A 26,102-nucleotide genomic window follows, 5' to 3' on the forward strand; every position below is an offset into this window, starting at 1 on the left:
TGACTGGGGACAGCTAAGGGTAGCCCTTGCTAGGAGCCAGGCACTCATCTGGCTAGGTGAGTCAATAGTTAATAGCTCCTTATTGCTCTGGTCTGTCACAATTTGTAGATGAGAAAGAAAAGGCTATGTGAATTGCTTAAATCACAAGCCAGAGGTGGCAGAACAGATCTGAACTTAAAGTCTGACTTTGAAGTCTTAATCACACCTTAAGGTAAGGAATAGATGGACAAAGACAGAAATCCACTAGACATTCAGCCTTTTGGAAAACAGGATAAGGGGTGTGTGTGTGTGTGTGTGTGTGTGTGTGTGTGTGTGTGTGTGTGTGTGTGTGTGTGAATGCACATGTGTATGTTCATGGAGTGGATCAGGACAAAACTCCTGTCTTGCTGGAGGAGAGGGGAACAGGTCCTCTGAGACCTTAATGACTTCCATTTCCTCAGAGGGGAGCAAGGCTGCGAGAGAATGGACAGAGCACCACACGCTCTAGTCAGTCAGGTTAACATGAACCGATATCAACTCAACAGCCTGTGAAAACCAAAGATGAATGAAGACAGACATCAAATTCCCTGCCTGCCATCAAAGGTGCTGTGCTGAGCTGATGTACCATTACCTGACTCATCCCTCCAAAATCAGGTTAATGTATTTCAAACTGGGTGAGCTGTGTTGAGAATCCCTGAACCGAATCCCCAGGGAATGGCTGCATTTAGATCTTACAGATGACACATTAACCGAGAGCTATATATCGGGTACTTTTTCTCTTTGACCCTGTGAAGAGATGCTGGGTTTCTCTCCCTCTCACCCCACCTCCCTCTCAGTGCAGCTCTCTCCTTCCCCACCAGGGACCAGGCTGCGAGGTCTTCTGACTCTACCTGTGGCAGCGCTTTCCTGGCAGCAGTTGGCGTTGCACTGGTCCCGAAGCAAGGACACCTCCCTCTCCAGCATCTCTATCCTGCTTAGCAGCTCCTGCAGCACCTGGGCTGAGCTGGCACATGGGCAGGCTTTTTTGGGGAGGTTGATCCTGTGGGTAAAGGTGACCTGGCTTTCGTGATCTGAGGTTTGCCCTATGTATTCTGCCAGAGTATCATCTTCAGCGCTCACTTCCTGCTCAGCTGAAGCCTCCAGCCCGGAAGAGCAGAGGCTCTCCAGCGGGACGTTGATATTATATACATGGTTGAAGACCATAGGCTGTTCCTTGCTGGATGTGTTGTAGCTGGAAACCCCTCCTTCCTCCTCCACAGTTTGTCTCTGGACCCTTTCTGTGGTCACCTCCAGCTGACACTCAGAAGGCTGGAGCATGGATCCCAGCAGGATCAGGTTTACACCGATAAGCATGTTCTTCATGACCACTGTTTCCCCGTCGATCCCCATCCTCTCAGCCAGAGCTTGGTTCAAGAGCTCCCTGTAGTGGCCAGCATGGAGTTATAGGAATCTGCAAGAGAAAGCAAGGGGCAAAGGCTCAGCTGGCCTCTACAACATGTACTGGGCACCATGGCTCTCATGCTGTAAAGCCAGAACATACATAGATAGAAGTTCTCTGGGAATGTGGAGGAAATTGGAAGGAGACAGTAGTTCTAAGAAAGCTGGGCCTTTGTTCTCATTAAGACTGGGTTCTTGATGGGTAGCACTTCTACATTAGGGTATTGTTAGGGCTTTAATTTCAAATGGCCCGCTCTCAAAGCTTGTTGACAGATGAAGAGTTTTTAAGAAGTGTTTGGATTATGAGTGTTTTGATTTCATCAATAGATTAATCTGTTGATGGATTCATACATTCACAGCATTGTATGTTAGATAGAAGAGCAGGCCACTAAAGGCATACCTTTTGAAAGATTGTGGTGATTTAAATAAGAATGACCTCTAAAGACTCATATATTTGAATGCTTAATTACCAGGGAGTGGGAGCTATTTGAAAGGATTAGAAGAATTAGGAACTATGGCCTTGTTGGAGGAAGTATGCCACTGGGGTTGGGCTTTGAGGTTTCAAAAGCCCATGTCAGGCCCAGACATCTCTGTCTCTGCCTGTGGATCAGGATGTAGCTCTCAGCTGCTGCTCCAGCACTTGCCTGCAGGCCACCATGTTCCCCACCATGATGATAATAGTCTAAACCTCTGAAACTGTAAGCAAGCTCCCAGCTAAATGTTTTCTTGTACAAGAGTTTCCTTAGTCATTGTGTCTCCTCTCAGCAATAGAACAGTGACTCCATCATGTCTGTCTTCTCTCTGCTTCCCTGCCACCATGAGGTGAGCAGCTTTGTTCTGCCACATCCTTCTGCCATGATGGACTGAAACCTTTGAAATCATGAGACAAAAGAGTCCTTCCCCAGGGTTATTATTTTTTTTCCAGTCTTTTGTTACATCACTGAAACATTATACTAATGTAGCCTTTTAGGCACAGAATACAACAGTCTGTCCCCACAGTGCACATAGAACTTCTAGAACACATGCCAGGAGTGGGGGCTCTGTAGACAGCCTCTTCCACTGAGGAGAACTCAAAGCCTCTCTTCACTTCTAAATGAAAATTAGGATGAAGCAGAGCACATAAACTTAGGGGTACTCCCAGGTTGCCTCAGATATTTATTATGAAAGGGCCTCACTGGCCATGTCAAATAACTTATCCATCAGCTCCTCTAAGCTCACCTATTTAATAGAGGTTGACTTTACAATAACCAACCAGCCAAATAATGTAGTTCCAGGCAGTTTGTGATTGTTAATTATCCTTGGGTACATTTGTGATTTATCTGGAACGATGTGAGCCAAGCTTTGTTTTAATCTTCTCATTAATACAGTCCCTGTGCTCGGTGACCACAGGGTGCCTTTCTTCTGAGGTCCTGTTTAAATAGCTAAAATAATGAATTAGCTCCTCCGTTGGTTACCTAGTCACCAAAAGCCATGCAGTATAATAAATTCACAGTAATAAAAATCAGTTTTACAAAAATTATATTTCCTTTTTATTCCCTGTGTGAAAGAAAAAGGAAACTTAGACACTTTGGATCTCAAGGAAAGTCAGAGCTGCTAAGAAGATTAAAGACTGAGGAGCCAAGTAGCTATAACTATGAGCCTCAGAAGACGGTGACGAATATCAGTTAATACTCACTGGCTGTGCACAGGGCACAGACGGTGCTGAGCCTTCACACATGATCTAATCCAACCCCTAGGAGAGTCTGGAGATGATACTCATCTTAACGGAGCAATTTCTGCTTGGAGGGGTTGAGATATGAAAGCTGGCCAGACTGATCCCAAACCTGTGCTCTTAACAACTATGCTTCAATACCTTTTTTTAAAAAGAGTGTTCAAACGTGGGCATGGCGGTACACATTTTTAGTGTTAGTATATGGGAAGTAGAGGCAGGAAGATTAGGAGTTCACAGCCAGACTCCCCAACATAGCAGGTTTAAGATCAGCCTGGGATACACAAGACTATTTTTTGTTTTTTAGAGAAACTGTTCAATTTTTTTTCTTGTCATTGATAGAAATTGTACATTCTAGAACTTTCTCAGGAATACTAAAGTTAGAAAATTTGCTTGGGTGTGGGTGTGGTTCACTGCTTTTTCTTCCATGAACCATTATTCTCTCCTCTTTTCTTCTTGTTCCCTCATACGTTCCCAAAATACAGGTTGAATTGCCTGCCCCCACACTCTTCTGTGAGCACCCTTCTTACAGCGCTAACCTTGCTAGAACATGGAACTCCATAGGCCTGATTTCCCCATCTGGTCTGCTAAGTTGTTTGAGGCAGATTGTGTCCTATATGCAGCACAGGGCTGTGTGTTTAGGACATGGAAGTGCTCAGTATTTAGTTGTTGAATGAATGGATGGCCAGGTGCATGAAAGAATGAGTAAATCAATGATTTAATGAGTAAATGCTCAGTGAGCAAAAGGTTGAGTCATTCTCCAATTCATTTAATCTCTCTCCATTAACCCTAAGTTACTTACTGTTCTCTTCAATTTCAGCTCTGGACAATGTCTAAGACTTCACTGAATTAGGAATAACTGGTATTAGTGACTAGCATAAAAATCATATCTTATTACTCAGCTCTTATGTTATATATTGCATTATTTTCTGTCCCTGTTTCTAATATTGATAGGAAGTAGAGCAGACCAGAGCTGCTGAGACTGCCAGACTGTCTGGGATCAAACCCCATCCCCATAAATGTTTATCTATGGGAAGACCACTTAACCTCTCTGTGAGCTTTGCTATCTGTAGAGTGGATATAATAAACGGTACCAACGTTATAGGATTAGAGTGATGATTCTACCATTATCTATATAATACTTATTAAGTACCTAGCATTGACTGAAATAAATAAATACTGTTTTCAGACCATTTGGTTCTTCTTCTATTTAAAGACTCCCCTGAATTTGCAGAGACATAAAATGCCTTATTAGTTGGCATCAGGAAAGCCCAGCTCATAGTTTATCCTTGAACAATGATGGTGAGGTTCCAGAAATACTGTGGGAGATGACAACTCATTGGCCACAGCCTGATAAGATAAATCCACCTTGGGAATAGATGGACTGACATGTCTAAACTAAGTTGACCCCATAACTATAAGCTCTTCCCACACCCCCTCATCTGAGGCTGTACTTGTCTCCCCACCTTGAACTGCTCCAGTCACTACACTCCTGGATTTCCCTTCCGTTATTATGTCATGACAACACCCTCCCAGTGACCTTGTCAACAGTCCTTTACACACACATTAAGGCCTCGCTATCTTTCTCAAACTAAACTTTGTGTATCTTGACACACATTAATATTGCTGAATACTATTTTCTTATGGAAGGTGTGAAATTGTTACAAAGCACTTAATACAGATGTTTGACCAAGTGTAGATAGGAAATAAATAAAAGAATAAATGATGTTGTAAATGAGGAGGAGGACCACTGACAGGGATATTATGAGGAAGAAAGATGTTAGAGTCTATGTGTAGGTCCAAAATGACCACTAAAAATTTTAGATAAAGGGAAAGTTAGAGTTTTATATGAGAAACATGGTCAATATTTTGGTCAATAACTAAACTTATGTAAGCAACTCAACCGTATAATTTTTATAAGCCCAGACTTTTTGTAAACTTAGATTTTATTAATTGAAATTCAGAGTGAAAAATAAACAAGGGGCTTGTATGCCCTTACAGCACCAAGAATTAATCATTTCTGGGTGACTAGAATGTTGAAATAATGCAAATCTTGTCATATGAGGAAGAGAAATTTAGCATTTTATTTGGAGAGGTGAGAACATGGGAGGTTCATATATTATTTTATCACTCGTTCATCTGACAATTATTTATTGAGTAGCTATTAGATTCCTGCCCTGTGCTTATGGAAATTACATCCATATGCATGGAATTGGAAGGGTGGAATATAAAGGAACAGAATAAATGAATATCAAACAATATTATACATACAAATAAATTACGTGATATTTGCTATGTAATATCATATGATACATATGTCTGTGTTATTTTCAGTCAGGAATAGATAGCCATTGTGGAGGAAAAAAAAATTGATGAACAGAGGTTTTTTTTTTTTTTTTTTTTTTTTGTTTTTTTTTTTTTGAGTTAAGAAGGTGAGGGTTCATGGCTATATTTATAGAGTGATATCCTGGAAGGCTTGTCTGACCAGATCACAGCTGAGATCTGAGATCTTGACAAAGTGGGGTAGGGTATCTAGCAAAAGACAGGGGATGTACAGCACAACCATACGGAAGAGAAAATGCAGGGGCTCTGAGGCAGGGGTGGTCCTCAGGAGTCTGAGTAATGGGGTGTCTGGGGTGGGGTGAGGGAATGGATGTGAGAAGGCCCTGCAAAACATGGACAGGACTTGGAGACATGGTCACTATTCTCAAGTGCGCTCCCCCTATCACCTGCTCCCATTCCTTGAGAAACTCCCAGTCTCAGAGAGGAGAAAGACACAAGTATGCCAGTGCATGGTGATGACCATGACTAAGGAGCATGCTAGCCGTCCAGCGAGGAAGGTTATAGGCCAGCTCTGTGGCAGGCAAAGTGACTCTGAGAAGGTTGGAACTCTTGCTGACAACAGAGAAGGTACTGTTTGCCAAATATTTCCAGCTTGGCTTTCAGGCACACAGTAGGACTAGATTTTCTAACCTTCTTTTGGGTATGTGAGACCAGTGAATCAAAAGGAAATGTTGAGTGTCCCTTCCTGGCTGAGACATAAAGTTGATTAGCCGGCACTTGCCAGAAAAATTTCCCTTCTGTGGTAGCTGGTTGTATGTGAGATGATGGTTGCTTGATGTCACTCTGGGTCCCCTCTCTCTATTGTAGTCTAACTGTAGCAGATCTTTTGGTTTTTGAAGTACAGCTTTTGGCATTGGTTTTTCTCACATATAACTTAGTCTACTCAGAGATAACACGGGCATGGCTCTTAATAGATTATTCTCTAGGTTAGAAGGAAAAGAAGGAGGAAGAAGAAAAGAGAAACTGTTCATTCTAGAACTTCATTTGCTGAAACTGATATTCAGACATGGTTGTTCAATGAATGTGTTTAGAGGACTGCCTGATGCTAACAGATCAGACCTTTACATGGCACAAGGGCCTGGAGAGGCAGTTTCCATATGTAAGCAATAGCTTTCCTAGTAGGGTGAGCTAGTGTCTCTGATGGCATGTAGTGAATTTCTGGTCACTGGAGGTCTCCAGGTATAGGCTAAAACACTCCTTTGTGAGAATCCTGAAGAAGGGTTTCCATTCATCAGGGGAGACTAAACAGGACCAAAGTCAATGTCAAATATTTTCCTGGTATTTTACATGTCCATGGTCTTAGTGGGCTTTTAGGGATATACCCACTATCACATTGTGATAGCTCTTTAAGGGTTTCCATAATAGAATCCCATAGATGGGCAGCTTAAAATGGCAGCATGTCAACATCATGTTATCTTTAAGACTGGCTCTTCCCCAAGGCTCTATGGGCCTCTGTTTCTCTTTCTGAGCTTCAGCTGATGACCTGAATGCCATGGCATTTCTTGCCTAGTAGATGTATTGGCACAAGCTGTCTGCCTGAATATTGTGATCTGAGTCTTCACATGGCCATCTTCTGAGACACATGCTGCTGTGCTATATTGGAGTCCCAGCCTATTCCAGCTTGACCTCATCTTAACATAACTAACCATATCTGTAATGGGCTCACTTCCAAGTGGAGCCACATTTTGAGGGGCTGGGGGTCAGGGCTTCAACCTAGACACAGTAAAGGGATGAGACTCAACCTATAGCAGATATCAATAGTAACTGAAACATTCTATGCATCCACCTTGTAATACTTTATTTATTCTTGCAGTAACACCTGTAAGCTAGAAAGGAGTGGTATTTAGGACATTCAAGATATTTATGGCATGTGTATGACTTGGGAAGTAACCAATCAGAATGGAGCATCCACACACGAAAATGAGACATTAATCACTCTAGTTCATTATGGACAGGCGAACTCCTATGGTGATTTTCTGTGATGGTAGGTCCTCTTTTTATTTCTGTTTTTTAAGATGGAGAAAATGAGCACCAGAAAAGGCCAAGTAACTTGACCAAGACTGAACGACTAATGAACAGAGGAGCTCGTGCTGGACCCAGATCTTGCTGACCGGAGCCTGGGTGTTCACTGCTGTTCTACAACCAGCTTCATTAGTGGCCACATACTGTTCTCGTGAAAAGAAAGACTCGGGGCTCTTACATTATCAATACTCTGTTCTCTCTGGTTCAGATTTAGGGCTTCTTGACAGCCGTGACTTTTAGTTTAATGTTTTCTCCACAAATCCAGGCTGTTTCCCTAGAAATTGCTTCAGTCTCTCTTCCTTGGGGGCAAGCTTTTCTGATGGCTTTTGATTTATAAGCACCCAGCCTCCACTTTGTCCCAAGCATCAGGGAAAATATCTCTACCAGTAAACTTTGCTACTAGGGGAGAGATAGGGAGGCAGCTTTTAGACTTGCCCATTCCCAGGAAGAGCCTGGCTGCTTGGCTCCTTCTGGCTTCCTTCTGTACTCTGAGCTTCGTCTAAAGCTCACAAGTCACAAGCCACCATGGACCAAACCTGTGTGGGGCTGCTTCCCTCTTAATCTGCTTTGCTAGAGCAAGGCAGAAAAGGGGTGAGTGGGAAATAAAGGCTTCTAGCCAGAGCCAGCTATGGAAGAGGGGAGCAGAAACTAAGGTGTATGAAGTGCCTGCTCACCAGATATGCCCTTAGCTTTTGCCCAACTCATGTCAGTAATTATTTCAAAGTGGCTTTTCTTCCTATGTCCCTGGAAGCTTCCCTTCCCTGGCTTCATTCTGCACTTCTGTTTCTGACGTTCTGCACATTCTGACCCTACTCCTCATTGTTACCGAGAATGCTGGCCATTATGCAGAAAGTTGCTTTTGTCCACATTTTTTAATAATGGCGGTGGGCAGAGTTTTGCAAATTTTTCCAGGGAGACAAAAGCCTACTGTAGCATTCCTGGGAATGGTCCATTAGCCAGCTTTGTCTTCTTTTGAGTGATCTCTCCTCCTCTGAAAACCATGTCCTGTCTTTGGTGTAAAGTGGTGGGTCTCCACTGAAGCCAGATGCACAAACGCTCCTCTCTAAAGGTGACTTAGCAGCTCCTGTCTTTCTTATTGCTTCCTATGTAACAGGCGGTAGTCAGACAAACTAGCAAGAGTCAAAAACCAGAACCCAGAGGGTCTGTTAAGGATATGGACAAGGGGTAGAAGACAGGGACACTGTAGTCTGAATGTTCGCATTCCCCTCTCTGCTCCACACATTTAATATTGAAGTCCTCACTTCCAAAGTGATGGCATTTGGAGTCATGGGGCATTGCCCCATAAGTAGGACCAGTGAGCTTATAAAAGCCCCTCTAGGGAGACCCCAGCAGTCCTTCCACCATGTAAAGATATGGCTGGAAGGTACCTCAGTAAAGCCAGAGACTAGGCCCTTAGACTCAGGATTTGCCAACCTGTTGGTCTCTGCTTCCTGTTCACTAGAATGGTAAGAACAAAGTTTTTGTTGTTTATAAACTACCCAGTCTGTGATATTATTTCACTGCAGCTGGCAATGGAAATAGAAGGGAAATCAGAGGAGGAAGACACAGACGGGAAAACAGAGAAGGAATTAGGAAGGTGCCTGGTTAGCAAGAAAAAGGGCAGGGGTTCTATAAGTAGGGTGAGAAAGCATAAACCCGAGGGGCAGATAATAACACTCCAGGTTCAATGACACGCTAACGGTTGTGAACAAGATGGATAGCCAATGACCTACAAATGAGCGTGCAAAGGAGTTGTGGCAATTCGATAGGTTGATACTCGAGAAACCCTGTGCTCCTATTGATTTCATTTCCTCTGCTCCAGCTTCCTTATCAATATAATTATCACAGCCAGTAGCAGAGGTGTCTCCGGGCAATTCGTAAGAGGTGGATAAGGGGATCGTCCTTAGGGCTGATTTAGTGCCGAGTTAATGAGGCGCTCCCTTGTCTCTAGGGAGGCCTGTGGGGAGGCCAGGTCACCCTCGCTGGGTTGAAACCTCTTCTACTACTTAAAGTCCTTCTGACATGGCTCTTCTTTTCCTGCCCCTCCCCAACACCCTCCTCTGGCTTTATTTCTTCACACTGAAGAGATCTTTGAAGGTTATAGAAAAACTGCTTTCGCAGACACAGTGGAGGAAGGGAAAAACTGGTCACAGAAGCTGGGATGAAGTTGGGAACAGGAGTGGAGGAAAGATGGAGAGAGAGAGAGAGAGAGAGAGAGAGAGAGAGAGACAGAGAGAGAGAGACAGAGAGAGAGAGACAGACACGCAAAGGGGAAGAGAAGTAATCAGTAGGCAGGTGCATGGTGGAACAGGCCTCCCTCCAGCTCTTTCCCCTTCTTTTTCTTTTTCCTTGGTCAGAGATGATGGTGAGGACAGAGGGACCTCAGGGTGAAAACAGGAGAGAATGAGTATACAGGTTGTTGGGTAGACAAGGACAGAGCATTCCCCTGGGGGTGGGTAGCCAGTGCTCTGCTTAGATTTTCTAGCTTCTGCCAACCTTAACTCTCCACTCAGTCCCTAGGGGTGATTTATAAACCAGAGGCGTATCTATGGGAAAATGACACTTTTTGTGCTCCCCCACCCCCTGTAAGTTAGAATTAGTTTAAAAATAGTCCCCTCTCTGCCACTGGGATGCTCTGTCACTCAGAGAAAGAGGGTAATTATGAAAGACGAGGGTGTAATGTGATTACAGCCGGCCCCATTGTGTCAGTGGAGGCAGAGCTGGGCTGCTGGGAGAAGGCAGAACTGGCTGTCTCCATCAGCATTGGGCCTTTATTGGGCCTGTCAAATTTCTGAAAAGAACCTGAGGGCAGAAAACTCCCAGCAGACAGGACTGCATGGCTGGCCAGGAGTTGACAGAAGGACCAGGGGCGGGGTAAGACTGGGCCTGGCTGGGGTGTTCCCACCCACTGGGCCTGGCTATCCAATGCCCCTAGTAATGTGCACTTTGATGTGTCCACATGTGAGAGTTTGTAGGAAGTCTTTGGTTCAACACCTAATGGATCTGCCTTCATTTGTTGGCACATGTACAGAGTCTAGTATGTACCAGGCTTCGTGTCAGCGTGGATTACAAGTACTACAGTGACTGGGAAGAGAAGCAGGCTGCTGCTCTTGTCCTCTGGCTCTACCTTGTACTATCCAGCAGAACTCTAATTGCCCTGACCTCCCAGATCAGCTACTTTTTCATCTGAAAAATGGGGTCTTGAATAGCAATCAAGGGGATGATAAAGAGAGTGATAACCATCTCTAGACTGGAAGTGCAAGGGAGGGGAAGGTCATGCAGGTTTGAATCCCTGCTTCAAAGCACAAATGGCAGGGCTGGGCAAAAGCTATTACTGGGGACACATTCCTTTTTCGCCACTGTAGCAGACAAAAAGTCTTGTCTGAGAATTTGAGCTTCAAAATTATATGATGTATGATCTTGGGGTTTTTGTGATTTTTGGTGGCTGGATATCCTATTTAGGTGAGAATTTAACCAATTTTGTAGACTCTGGAGACTTCTCAACATCTGTCGAGCAACCGACAATTCTATATTATATATGGCCCCATTTGGTGCTCACAGTGCCTGATGGGATTATTCCTGTTTTCTATATGAAGCTTAAGTCTGGGGTTGCTTTGCACAGTTACCCACAGGAAGTTAGAGCCAACCAAAGTGCTGGGCCATATTTCTGGTTCTTACTTCAGGAATAGAGGTACAGCCTTCCTCCCCCATCAGCTGCCCCATCCTTTAGAAATAGGTAGGGCATAAATAATGGATTGCTAATTAATCTTAACCAGTTTGGTCCAAAGTTCTTTCAAGAGCCTGACCTTTCTCTGTCATTAATGACTATTTCTCATCTGTGTTTCTTCAGCATGGAGAACAGCGTGTCACCATTTGCTGTTCAATTATTCTTCTTGAAGACTCCCATTACCTTTCATCTTTCTCTTCCCTCCATTTAACAAACTGCAAAGAAAGTTCTATTGCAAGAAAGATTGCCAGCCAGCTTGGAGCCCAAACTTACAGTTCTCCTTCTCAAGATTTCTCTTAAAACAGATTGAGCAATTGGTTTAGAATATAAGAAGTGGTCTCTCTGCCCACATGGAACTTACCATCCAGTTGAAGTGAAAAGATACACATGAGCCTAAAGAAGATAAGGTGCTCTGTTTTAGGTAATTCAACGGAAAAATCATTTATTTTAGGTTTAGTGAGCACCCCACAGCGGGTAGAGACCAGTGTGGGAGGGGGCTTTCTGAAACAGTGGTATCTCCATCCAGATGTGAGGGTCATGGGTAGGAGTGGTGCAGCATCTGGGGCAGAACGGTCGTGTGAAGAGAAAAACATTAGAGCCCTAAGACTAATGTGCATGGAAGTCTCCAAAGGGATCAGCTCAGTCTTCATGAAGGCTTAAAATCCAGCTGTATGTGCCTATCAGAAAAGGGGTTGGTCATACATTAATGATGTTTCCAGAGCCTCTTGTGTGTGGAATAGAGGGTCTGGGGGGGGGGGACCAAACTGGGACCATAACTTTTAATAATTATAACTATGGGAACTAATTGCTTAATTTTTAAGACCTCAAAACTGTTTAGAAAAACAAATCTTAGAAGAAGTTACTTTTAAAAATGGTATCTACCCGCCCCTCCCATCCAGAACACCACAGGAGTTCATCTGCTCTAAAACTACCTAATGACAAGCTCACATATCAAGTTCACGCTGTTTCCAATTATATGGCATAGCTATATTGGAGTCGATCTTTTCTAGCAGGAACCAAATAATTATACTCACTTTTGGCTAGCCATTAATTTCTTCAATGACTTGAATGTTGGTGGTGGCAACCTATTAAAGTTTGGCTGTAGTGGTCTACGGGTATTATTGACTTCATTGTATAAATTATGCCTTTCAGAGCATGAAATAGCACCATCCTGGCCCAGAGACTACAAGCAGGTGAAGACTGTCTTCTAGTGCATGAAATAACATAATCATTTTCTACTTGAAATTTGAAGAAGTTTTGAGAGTAGTGGTCTATAGAGCACAACTCACTTAATTAAATTTAGTTACATGCTGGTTGCATGCCAGGAACAGGGCTAGGTCCATCTAAGATGCCAAGGGCCAACTAGTGAAGTATCAGGCAGCTCCTCATGTATCTGCAAGAAAGGTTTCACATAGCAAAGCTAAAGAGCAGACCATCGTGAGTACCATGTCAGAGACATAGCTCGTTCTTCTAGGAGCTCAGCAGAAGGCAACTTCTCACTCACTGTAAGACTAGCTATAGAAAGGTCAATGGGGAAGGTGACCTTTGAACTGGGCCTTGAAGAATGCTAAAGATTCTTAGAGGAGGGGGCAATGAGAGATGAAATGAGAGGTGCAGAAAGTGAGGAAAATGCCACTCATGGTTCCTGGGGTGGTGAGGCATCTGGGGAGTCTGTTTTCAGAAGGGAAGGGTACTAAGATGCCTGATCGCCTTGGTTGGTAGCTTCAGAAAATTGCCTAGAGGTTTACTCAGCCATAAAAAGAGTGAAATTGAGCCATTTGTAGGAAAATGGATGGAAACAGAGATCATCGTGGCCAGTGAGCTAAGTCAGTCTCACAAAGATGACTATTGTATGGACTCTCTCCTGTGCAGAACATGGGGGAACAGAATGTGGCACTGAAGGGGGCACTATAGGAACGTGGAAGGGGAAGGAAAAAGGGGGTGACAGGGATAAGAAAGGTTAACTGGGGGTGAATATAATCAAGTTATGTGTATATATGGAAATGGAAATGCCGTAATGAAACACCTTTGTACAATTCATATGTGCTACAAAAATAAATTAAATTTAAAATAAGCAATAAATAAGTGAATTCTCTCTGTGTCTATGGACCTGATGAGTCACTTGCATTTTTTTTCTAGAGACTAACATGTGTCATTTGTACTTACAATTGGCCCCAAAGATAAATTCCAAATTGAACAAGGATTTTTAAAATTGCATTTATTCAATTTGTAAGGTTCAGATTAGCCTTCCTCATTATTTTAGGGAGTGGTTTTTCAGGGTCCATAATTCCTTTAATTCCTTCTCTCCCACTCTTTTTCTGATAAAAAGCATTTTGGTTTCCATTAAGGGACAGCACATCATCTTTGTTCATTATTGTTAAAAGGGAGCACCCGAGGAATTCAAATGCCATTTTTATTAACTATTAAATCCAGGGTACATATTGTACAATATCGGGCTTTTAAATGTGTTCGATCAGAACAAAGACAAGAATTGACCATTTAGCTACAAGGAACCGCCTTGCCGACAAATTAGAAACAGATGGCATGGAGTGAGTTCTGAGTATAGCTAGGCCATGGGGGCCATGGTAAAGGAGGGATGTCTGGAGGGTCAGGGTTCCTGTGTGATAGAAGAGGGCACAAAAATTGCTCACTACTAGGATGCAGAGTGCTTCAAGTAGATTCAGGCTTTTACCTGAAATAACTTGATAGCCAATTATCTTCACCCAGCCTTCTCCGTCCTTGCCAGCCTTTGCTGTACTCCGTTATACCCCACTCCTTTCTACGGTCCTGGAGATCCTCCACTGCCCACCTATGGCTTCTCTTCACTGGTACCCTCCCTCCTGCCTTTCCCCAGAGCTTCCTACCCTGCCAAGAGGGAGCCCTGCCCAGCAGGAACTCAGTGAGAGGGTGGCGAGGTCCCTGTTCCTTCTTCAGGGAGGCCGCCTACAGCTGGCTGTGCCCCTAAGAAGAAGGGCACAGCATCTGCTTTTCGTTACATGACTGTTCCTCTCATTTCTTGCTCAGTTTCCTTGCCCCTTTGTGGACTTACAGATGGTGAGCTTAGCTTCTGTTGGCCACAGACCTGTGTGCAGTGCCCTCAGTGATGAGTCGTGGCTGTCTAGAGCTTGTCCTTGCATATCCCTGCAGGGACTTGGCTTACTGGGAAGGGCCTTTAAATCCAGATGTTTCTTCTTAACTAGGCTCTGCTAAAAACTCATTTCCCCCGTGTTTCCTCCCTTTCTCTGTTAGTCAAATGCCAAAGTAATCCCAGACACAGTGCTGGCAATAAATTAATGCGTTCTGAAAACCTATTTGGAAACAGGTAAGTCTTAAAGCATAAATAACCATGACATTTTCATTTTCACAACAGCCTTCAACTAACCTAACAGTGGACATGGTTCAGTGTGGCTTCATATTGTAGCAGAGAGCAAGATTCATGGGCTGTAAAAGGTCCCAACATTTTCTCTCACATTGATCTTTCTGCCTTTCCCCCCTTTGAAAACCATTAAAATGACTCAGAGTAGGAGAGCACCTGGCATTTGTAGGGCTCGTTAGAGTTCTCAAGATGTTTCCATACATGTCAACTTGGTTGGTCCTTCTACCAGTTCTGTGTAGAATGCATCATGGGTGCACTGTTCCTTACCAGAGAGCAAGAAAGGCTCATTCCTATGAATAACAAGCCACAAAATCACTGCCGAAGAAATATAGCTTCCTGTGGGCAATCTCCACTATTTCTAAGAAATTCACTGTCTGAAAAGAAACAGAGTCCCTGTCTTTTATAATGCTGTTTACCTCACAGGGAGACTAGAAAAATATAGTGACATTAAAATAAAATAAAATAAAATAAAATAAAGCACAATCCTATTTTTATGTCTCTGCAAGAAAGTGTTCTGAATTTGTATATATAAAGCAGACTTGGCTTTCTCCATTGTCAGGACACTTGGATGTTTGAGGTAGAGGTGGGAAGGCTCAGGTAGAGGTGGGAAGAAGGCTCATTAACATGGACTCTAAATCCCAGAAGTGGTAGCCCTGTAGTACTCAGGCAGTGGGAGAGGCCTAAGTGGCTAAGCCCATGTACATCTGTCAGAGCGGAGAACAACCTTGTCTTCTCTCTTCTCTAAGAAATTTATTCAACAACACTCCTGTTCCAGATTGGAAAGCTATGCCCTGAGAGGCTTGCAGATTTCCCTAGCAACACCTCAAAGCATGGTTCCTTCTTGGGCGTTTGCAATGGGGGAAAGCTATCCTTTTGATCCTTGTTGGCATTGTCAAACAGGATTCCTGCTGGGAAATCATTAGAGTAGTATTCCCTTCTACTGTGCGAAGCATCCTCTTGTTTAACTAAATGGAAAGCCCAGAGTAGGTGAGCTATTTCCCAATATGGCTCTGACAATTCTCCATGCCTTATTTATCAGTGGTTGTATTTGAAGATGATTTGAAATAGGCACTGATATGTCCTTAGATTATTCTGGAATATTATTCCTCCATTTGCCTATATCTACAAATGTACCTAGAATAATCCAAACTTTTTATTTGCAAGTTACATCTATAGTATTAAGTTAGCAATAAATATTTATTGATTTTCTCTAAAATAATAAAATCACTGGGCTTCTCCTAGAAGACCGAAGCCCTCAGAATAGTAGCTGGCTTTGCATTTCATTTAGGAAGGGAAAACCATCTCACCTTCCAGGAAAACTCATCAGACAAAATTGCTGGATCCAAAGCCTGTGCATTCTGCCTTTCTGCAACAGCCATGAAGAACCATACCATGGGGGGTGGAGGGGAGGGCTTTCTTTGATTGACACACGCTTAGTCTAGGCATATTTCAGGCTGTTTGCAAGGGTTCATGTATATGTTCATCTAATTCTCACAGCAATTGTACAAACCATTTTACTGTTCTAACTTGACAGCTAGAAAAACCAAGGCACTGGAAGGTTAAATGATTTGTCTACAAAAATTACAAAGCCCTTAAGATGTGGGTGTCAGGATTTCAGCACCTTTCTCCAAAGTCTTGGAATCTCAAGCGGTGCTCCAGTGGACTAAGAAGACATCTTTTAAGGAAAAAATAGTTGTGACAACCATTTCCTTTTCACCACACGTACCATTTGTTTGTTTCCCCTGAAGAAAAGCTCCCTAGCGGGCAGGGCTACAAACAAGGAATCTTTTACCCCAGTGTCTGGCACTGAACTGAAGTTGGGTGTGTAGCGCTGCCCCTGCCTGTGCATCCCTCTCTTATGCACAATGTACATGATACATTTTCAGTCAGACTTACCTACTGGGGTATCCTCCCTGTCCTCACCAGTTTGTCTTTCCTACTTCTAAACTTTCTAACATGTTCCTCTCTGCACTGATGGGGGTGAGGGATGCTCCTGAATGTGGGTAACCTGGAAGGACCAGTACACATTGTCCTGATAGCCATCAGTACCGTTGACTCTTAGGGTGAGATGTAGCCTATGGACAGTCCCTGGTCCAGCCTCTCTTGCTGTCAGCTCCAGGATTACAGGTCTTCCTCTCTTACTTTTGTTTTGATTGCTGCTGCCTGCCACATTGTGGCTTATTACTGACCTTGGTAACTGCCAGACTATCCACAGCTCGTAATTGTCTTTACCCATCAGATGTCCATCTTCACTGAAAGGCTCTTTTCTCTGATTGTCCAATCCTGTCAGTCTTCCATAGATCTGCTTCTCAGAAATGAAGGCGTGAGCTCTGTCTTCTTTGTCTCTTGGATTTGATAGAGGCTGTTGTCTACTAGATGGCTATAGATTGTTCCCTCTGAGGGGTCGCCCCAGGGAGGTTTTTGGAGACACATTGTCTGGTGAGCAAGGCATTCTGCTTTGGAGACCCAGTGTCCATGTTTTCTGTCATGTCCATTCATTGGCTTCATGAGCTTGGGCAGTCATGTGATTACTTTTGACTCTCAGTTTCCTGACTTGTAAAGTAGGACTTGCTTCTACAGGGAGTCAAATGCATATGAAAATAGTTTATTACATGAACTATGTATGGTGTGGCGTGTAATTGATTGGAAGGTGAGACCAGCTGTTAACAGATAAAAATGTAAGAGCACGTGTTCTCCATTGATCTGCACATCAGAGGTTCACTCTGGGACATCCAGCTGTGGAGTCATCTTTCCTCCTCCTTCTATCAGCACCAGCATTACCGAATGTGCAAGGGGGACAAATGAGTCACCACTGTCTGCTAAATTAATCATCGCACTGAGCAGAACTGAGGATACTTGGGTAACTTTATGTGACAAATCCCTTGGTGGCACTTGTGGCGATGCTTCCTGACCCACAAGTGAAGGAACACTGTTACGTGCAGATGATAGACTACCCTCAGGGAACACTCAACTTCCTTTCCCAAGGGGCACTGATTAGAGTGTAGATCAAGACCACAGTCCCTTAGGAGTTCCAACAATCCCTAAATTATTCTTGGGCTCTGTGATCCCTGAAAAGGGAAGCCATAACGCATCAGGAGTTGAAGCTACTGACTGAGCTATAGCAGTTGTGTGCAGGGCCTTAGAGGGAAGGATCAGGGTTCAGTGTCCTGAGTTTGCCCTGAGCTGGATGAGAGCTTGACCCTAGGCAGGGCTGAGGACTATAATGTGTTGTGTTTTGAACGTGATCACCTATAGCTCACACTTTGAAAACTTAATCCCCAGATTAGCATGAAAATAGGACTTTGGGAGGTTTAGTATTAGATGAGGTCATGAGAGTTGGGCTCCCATGATGGCAGTGGTGGCTTTTTAAGATGAGGAAGAGAGACAGCACTAACATGTTTTCTGAGACACCTGTGTGATGATGCAGTAAGAGGCTTACAGCAATGCCAGCAGACGCCTGGTCTCTGCTCTTGGACTTCCTAGCCACTATCACAGTTAACTAAGTCAACTTTTATTCTATATAAATTTCTCATCCTGAATTTTTTTTATAACAAAAGAAAATGGCATGAGACAAGAATGTAGCAAATCGAAGGTGAAGCCAAGATCAATTAATATTCAGGGAGCTGCATTAGAGTCTGGAGGACCAGAACTAAAAGAAGAGGCAGCACACCAAGGGAACAAATGTAGGAACTCCACAAGTCAAGGGGTTTGAGGTATGTTCGTGCCGAGCAAACACTGTAGGCCCCGGGAGTCAGATCCTGGCACTAATGGCATAACGTTGAATCAGTGTGCATATATTGTTAAAGGAAAAAAAATTGATTAGAAAATCACTAACAGCTGAGGTAGGTGGGAGAGCAGACCCTGAGGTTATAAGAGCAGGAGAGCTGCCCCTGTCCCCCATCAGCTGCAACACTCAGGAGAGCAGGTCCTGCACCTCGCCTGGGCAGCACATTGGAGCCAGTCCTGTTGGTGGAAGTGTGGGTGAGCCAGCCTGAAGTTGTGAGCATGGAAGAACTGTCCCCATTACTCATCTGTCATGTGGCCACATGGGTGGGGAGGGATGCCTCCCACCAAATCAATGCCTGAGGCAGGTGGAAGAGCTGGCCCTGAGGTCAGTAGAGCTGGAGAGCTGTCTCTGCCCCTCATCAGCTGCAGTACTCAGGAGAGTGGCCCCTACACCATGCCTGGGTAATGCAGTAGAGCTGGACCTGAAGGTGTAGGTGTGGAAGAACCACGCCCTGAGGACAAGAAAGCTGGAGAAATGGCCCTTCTTCCTTGCTTGTGAGGGGTGAACTAGCCAAGGCAATGCAGGAGAGCTCACCCTGGTGATGAAGACAGGGGAGAGCTGGCCAACCTTGCAGCTACTCACATCCAGAACTGGAGTTATGAGTTGGCCCACCCCAAAAATCCACCCCATCTATGAGCTTCTGGAGCACATGAAGAGGCCAGTCCTGCAGACCCAAAGCTGTAAAATCTCCACCAGACAAGGCAACAACAGGATATCCAAGGGGAGTCTCAGTGAGGGCCCAGCAGCAATAATGTAGCAGAAACCAGAGTCCTCAAACCATGCTAATGACTCTCTGCAATGAACACTTGCAAGTAAAGATATATGGATAAAAGGGTTTACTGTGTGACTCACTGTGTCACAGTACAGCTTCCATGACAAGATTGATTTTTCCTTTCTTTTTTTCTTCTCTTCTTTTTCTTCTTAAAATTTTATTTTATTTATTTATTTTTTTTTTGTGGGGGAGGTTGCAAGGGCAGAGGGCAGATACGAAGGGATGGAGAAATGAATGGGATAGAGATGCATGATGTGAAAGACAGAAAGAGTAAGTAAACAGGAAAACAAAAAACAATACATATTCATTATAGAATAAAAGCAGACTATAGAAAAGGCTGTATTTCTAGTACCCAAACTCATTGATTTTGGGGTATTTCTTTATATTTTTTTTTTACTGTGTTTATTTCCATAATTGAAATTGTGCCCCTTTGGCAATTGATACTTCAAACTAGCAAGTTCTTTGGGCTTGCTATCTGTAGGGAAGCATTGCTTAGTGACTCTGGGCTTAGGCAGGCCTGGGTTTACATCAGCATCAAAGCTGAGCCAAGAGCTCAGCAGATCAGACAGAAGCTAGGCTTAGGCAGGCAGAGTAGAGAGCTGCACCAATCTCTAAATGTGAATGGTTTTTCCAGTTTCCCTGTTTGGCAGCACATACACATTTGTGCCAGTTGTGAAGCTTTGGCATGCACTGGTGGAGTGACAAGCTTTTTTACATTTCTCTTCATTGAGATAAAATGTATGGAATTATGTCAAACCCATAGCTATGCTATATAACCCAATGTGTGTGTGTGTGTGTGTGTGTGTGTGTGTGTGTGTGTGTGTGTGTGTGTGTGTGCATGTGTGTGTGTGTGTGTGTGTGTGTGTATGTGTGTGTGTGCATGTGTGTATGTGTGTGTGTGTGTGTGTGCATGTAGGTATATGTGTGTGTGTGTGTGTGTGTGCATGTGTGTATGTGTGTGTGTGTGTGTGTGTGTGTGTGTGTGTGCATGTGTGTATATGTGTGTGTGTGTGTGTGTGTGTGTGTGTGTGTATGTGTTCCAATTGAAATAATGCACCAGGTGTGTTAGAGAAAGCCCTATAGAAGATAAGGTGTGTTTCCCTGTAGGACTCTGTCCTTTTTGACTAACCTAAGCAGCAGTGTCCTCAGGCAGGTGGACCACAAAGAGTCATTCAGCAGCAATGGGAACAAGTGCAGTCAGAGGCCAGTGGGAAGGAAGGAAGGAAGTCCTTGGGCTCCCATTCTCTACCCTGGGCCATTGGTTTTCACAGAGAAGTATGGTTTGAAGGGCGTTAGAAAGAGATGTGGACATGTCTGAAACATGAACTGCTTACTGGGATGCCAGGTGTGCTCAGGAAGAGCTTCACGTACTTAGAGACCAAGTGACTAATGCCATTCCAGAGACCCCTGGAAGGTAAGTCAAACCCAAGAGCTCTGGGAATGATGTATCCATCTTCCAGTCTCCCTGTGTCTGGAACAGGATGGATTCTGACCTCCTAGAAAAATTCTATGTGCTACAAACATACCTCAGGGCCCAGGCTTTTAAAAGTATTTTCTAAGGCCTGATTTTTAAGTATAGTCATCCCACTTAGGCTGATGATGTTCTCCTACAAGAGCAATAGACTAGCAAAAATCACAATTCCAGGCATAAGAATCCCCTTTTGAGTTATTGTTCAGGAGAGTCTAAGAAACTCCCCGACAATATGGACTATTACTGTTGCTCTTGACTGTTGCACAGAGGTCGAAGGCTTAGTAAGCCTCTATTACTGAAGAACCAGTTCACTTTGGACATAGGACTCTGAGGGTCTGAGCTGGGTTTGACCTGAAAGCCTCCTCTCTGAGGACTAGCATTCAAGGTTCCAGAAGGTGCTGTGCAAGCTTCTAAGGGGGGTGGGGCAACCAATAGTCCTACTTAGCTATGTCACCTATGGGCCACAATAATGACCAGAATGTCACAATAATCCAATAGGTGCAGTAGTGGCATTCATGCCTTGGGTGATAACCAACAGCTGTCTGACTGGTCTTAAAGCCTGCTCAACAGGTGGGGAATCATGCCTACTGGGAACCCAGCCAACTACCTGCAGCTAGTATGGTCATGAATCTTAGAGAAGAACCTACCAACACCAATGTTTACCCTGTGCTCACAGACAATTGTAGCTCTCATCCTTCATCATAGAAGATCATTACAGAAAACCACAGCTGGTCAAAGCGCAGAGAACAAGTGGTTAAGAGGAGCCCATCCCCAAACAACATGTCTACAGTCAACTCCGGCTAACCTGGAAGAGGGAAATCTTTTGGGCTGCATCTCTAGACAAAGAATTACAAACAACTAATGACTGCTCAGAGAAAGAGAAACAGTCTTCCCAGAGATGAGCTCCTAAGTGGTTATCCAGCACCAAATAATCAGTCCAAAAATCATATACATATAAATGACACTAATCAGACAGAGAAGGTTGTGTTTATATATTTAGGTGCGTGCGCATACACACACACACACACACACACACACACACACACACACACACACACATACACACACACACAAACACACACACACACACACACACACACACACACACAACACATATATGTAACAAAAACAATCAAAGAAAAAAGTAGTCATGAATTCGAGAGGGAACAGGTGGGGTTCATGGGAGGAGTTGGAGGAAGGAAAGAAAAGGGGGAAATGTTGTAATTATATTTTATTTTATAATAAAAATATTGGAAAAAACTTAAATAAAAAATTCTTGAAGTAAGGAACAAGATACTGCCATAGCTGTGAGGCTTGTGGATCGTATCGGCCTGAAGTCTGCTCAAATTGTGCTGGCTGCAGAGTGGTGTGCAAATGATGTGTTTTTGGATTCCCAGTTTCCTCATCTCCAACAAGGAGGTAATCATAGCATTCAATTAATCTCATGTAGTTATTTGAAGCATGTAATACATGGTGGGAATTAAGCATTTAACAAGGGGCCCACCGTAAGATACGCTCTCTTAAAAATGGTGGCGCCCATCCGGCAAGGTCCTTTCAGGGTCTCTGTGGGACTCAAGGTGAGTGAGACTTTGCTACCAGCCATGCTCAACGTAAACATATAGGGTCATTTATGAGCATGGGAACAGAACTGGCTTTTGCCTCAACCCGTGATGTGATGTCAGTTCCTGAAGAAGTGTTCTTACAAACTCTGAAAACACTCTCCAGGGACGATGATGGTAGCTGGGAGCAAGGAACTGCGTTTGCGTTCCTTCTTTCCAAGTGCTGCCTACTGCTTATGCACTTGAATTTTTAAAGTCTATCACTTATTCAGCATCAGTATAGAGTTGTGCCTAGAAACAGAGAGCTCCACTGATAAATATTCCAAGGCAATGTTGAGGGCAAGTAGGTGTCATAATGCAGGTGGCCATAACTTCTGTGGCCTTGCTTCAACAGGGTAAGGTCAGGACCACTACCTTAGATGGCCCCAGTCCCAGCGCTTGTAAGGCTGGGGTTATTTAATCATGGATTAGCACAGTGCTGCTGGGTCCTACATCAACAAGCAACAGGGCCTTTGACTCTCCAAAGGAAGCTGTCTTGGGAACCTGCTGTGATCAGTGAGACAGACTCAGCCTCCAGGAAGGTGCAGCCATCTCATTTGTCTAATATAATTATGTTGAGGGACAGGGAACTTGGAGCTGTAAAATCATGAATAGTCTGCAGAGGAATATTTTCTGCCAGGCAGGTAGGAGCTGAAGGAAGAAAAACATCTTTGTGGATAAAAGCAGCAACCCACGGTCTAATTTGCTTGTGAGATGCTCTCTGGGCAACTTGATGCTGGAATGTGGTGTTGGCTTGCTGAATCATCTCCTGGGGCTCCAGTAGGTGCATGGCTAGGTTGGACATTGGTGCTGCACCTGCTTCCTGAACAGGCCTCTGTACTTTTGTGACTCATAGATGGATTAAAAGATAGAAAAGAGCAGCTCCGATGCTATTTAGTGCAGCCCCAAGAGAAGCTGCATGCTTCTGTGGGCTGAACTTGAAAGCTACAGCATTAACCTGGCTTTTCTTTCCATCTCCCTAGTCAGACACAAATCATAGCCTTTTGGTTAATTGAGAATATACTGATGTAAGGAAGCCTTGCCTCATCACAGATAATTTAGGAAAAAAGATGTCCAAACACTCTATTGGTTGTAAAAATACATGATCTTTGTAATATACTAGCACATCTGTACTATCTGATATATAAATAAATATGTATAGATACACATATTTTATTAATTGAAACCAAAGTTTCATAGAGCAAGTCTTACCTTAACTGAATTTCATAATTCAATTCCTATCTGTTTATTCTGTCCTTCTCTTAAAAACACAAATTGTAATCTACTAAATTGATTTTATGATTCCTGGACATATCACACAATCTTAAATCTTATTTTTAGAGGAGTGTTGTCCAGTAACATATAGTACAAACCACTGAAAGTAAGCCATACATGCAACTTTCAATTGTCTAGGAGCTGCACTAAGTGGATAAAAATGAACAGGTACAATTCTTTTTGATTATATATTTTACATTGCTAAAACATTTTTCTCTAGTTAGAGTATCTTTTGGTATAGAGTACAAAAAAAATGACCAGTGTGATATTTTTCTTCTGTTGCTATCTTAAGTCTCTGGAACCTGGTGTGTATCTTACTGTACTTAGAGCAAGGACTGGTCATACCTTAAATGTCCAATAGTCTTGCAGGGCTTGTGGCTGCATTGTGAAGCAGGGTGGCTTTAGCAGACACTTAGGGAAGAGCCAAGCATTTATTGTGCTGTTTATGGGGGGTGAGGTTTTGGCAAGATGTTTTTTCCCTTACTTTTATGCTCTTAAAGCTGCATCTCCTAGGTACCTCTGCCCCAGCACCAAGAAATGTATTACAGCAGAATAGACTTTAGATTGGAGTCTATATTTACTAGTAGATGCTCTCTCTCTCTCTCTCTCTCTCTCTCTCTCTCTCTCTCTCTCTCTCTCTCTCTCTCTCTCTGTGTGTGTGTGTGTGTGTGTGTGTGTGTGTGTTTGGAGAGCAGTATAGGGGAGAGTAAGGAGAAGGACATTCTTCTTCTACAAGTAAACCTGAAGATGTTGAAGGGAGCAAAAACTTTTAGGCAGCAAGTGTGTCCTAATAGTAAATCAATGAGTTGGCATCTAAGGTTTTAAAAATTATAGTGTGTGTGTGTGTGTGTGTGTGTGTGTGTGTGTGTGTGTTAATGCCACAGCATGTTTGTGGATTTCAGAGGGCAAGCTGTAGAAGTTAGTCATCTCTTTCTACTATGTGGATCCCAGGGATCAAACTCAGGTCTTCAGTCTTCATGTCAAGTGCCCTTATTCAATGATCCACCCCCTGAAGGATTTTTGAAGCTAGCTTTTCCTTACTGCCAGAAACTTAATTTGGTCAGGGTTGCCTCTCTTTCATTAGCCTTTCTTGTACCTCTTTCTGTACTGTGGAGTAGTTCATGTATTCCTGCATGCTCATGCTGTCCAGCATCCCCTGTTCTCTGTACAAGCACTGGAGACATGACTAAGAGAATGGATGGGGCTAGTGTGGCTGTGTTTCAAATGCTGCTAAGATTATTATTGTTGAGGATGACAAGACCAGCAGCTGATATTTATACCAGTCTTTAAAATGAAAACTTGCTTACAAATACATCATCTGGTTTAATTTTCTGAGCAGCCCTGGAAGTTGACATTGTTACTATCATCTTCATTTTATATTGAGTAAACTAAGGCTCCAGGTGGTTAAGTAAATTGCTCAAGATCGTACATTTGCTTAAATCAGCAAATAGTTGTTGAACATCACATGGTGGTCATATAACAGGAGCTAAATTTAACGCTGTTGTTTAAAGTTTAATTCAAAGTCTCTTCTGTCAGAATTTCCAGCCTTTTCTTCCATCATTTGATGCATTTCATGTACATGGAAATTCTCACTATACTCTTAGTCTGTTCTTGACTTGACTCTGATATCATCCGTCATTTAGACAACTAATTGGATATCCAAAGACAGAATGCATTGTTTTCCAGATTTACCAACTTACTTTAAAGTCATTTTAGTACCTGGAAATGAGCAACTCTACTCTAGATTTTGAGTGATCACTGTTCGTACTGGTTGAAATAAAACAGAAAACTGAACCTGGGCTTTGTAAGTCCCAACCTTCAGCTTTCAAAGGTGAGTCCTCATGAGTTATTTTCCATGATTCTCTAGAACCTTCTATAGCACTAGTTCTTAACTGAAGCTAAGTAAACAAACAAACAAAAATAAAATAAAAGCAGTGCCTGAGGGGGGTTTCTTGGGTCTAATAAATTTAAGAATCTATTAAGTCATCAAAGTTCAATAGATTTCTTTATAGAAATTTTCAGAGTCACTAATACACAAACCTGATTTGTGAATCAGCAAGATGGATAAAGATGTAAATGCATATTTAGAATAGAGATGTAGATAAATACAGATAGAGAAATGGGAGGTGACCATCACGTAGTAGTTAAGTGACCAGATTCAAGATTTGGATTGTCATAAACCCTGACCACAGAAGGTGCCGGTTGGGTGATTTCTTTTGTATCAGTTTTTTCATCTATGAAAAGACATAAGAATGGGTTTTACAGTGGACACAGACTTCAAATTATGGATTTAGAGAGCAGTGTGTGGGGATTACCTTAGGAGGTCTGGTGAAGAGACTTTCAGTTGAGGAGCTAAGAGTAATGCGGTCATATGGTCCCTTCTTCACTCTCCTGCAGAACATAACCATCCTTCTCCTGAGCAGGTTGGTACTTTTCCTTTGTGTCTGAAGAATATTGTGTTTCTCATCCCCCAAATCCTTCAAATATTTTCTCTGCTTTCTTTTCATTGTCTTTGGATAAAGTTTATTTGTATCTATCACATAGTGAAGAGGGCTTACTGAAATGCTGTTAGTTAGAGAGAAATGAATACCAGAGTAAAGGTTTCTT

General features: G+C 43.2%; 1 protein-coding gene across 1 annotated transcript in view; it reads right to left on the reverse strand.

Moving 5' to 3' along the window:
- Tnr (tenascin R) overlaps window positions 1-26,102 on the reverse strand; it is a 399,879-nt gene that overhangs the window by 76,154 nt on the left and 297,623 nt on the right. The window contains exon 3 of the mRNA XM_036202163.1: window positions 870-1,429. Coding sequence (XP_036058056.1) covers window positions 870-1,368 — 499 coding nt within the window. The 5' untranslated portion in view covers window positions 1,369-1,429. The remainder of the gene's footprint in view (window positions 1-869; window positions 1,430-26,102) is intronic.

This window comes from Onychomys torridus, chromosome 11 (assembly GCF_903995425.1).
Source record: "Onychomys torridus chromosome 11, mOncTor1.1, whole genome shotgun sequence".
Classification (NCBI taxonomy): Eukaryota; Metazoa; Chordata; class Mammalia; order Rodentia; family Cricetidae; genus Onychomys; species Onychomys torridus.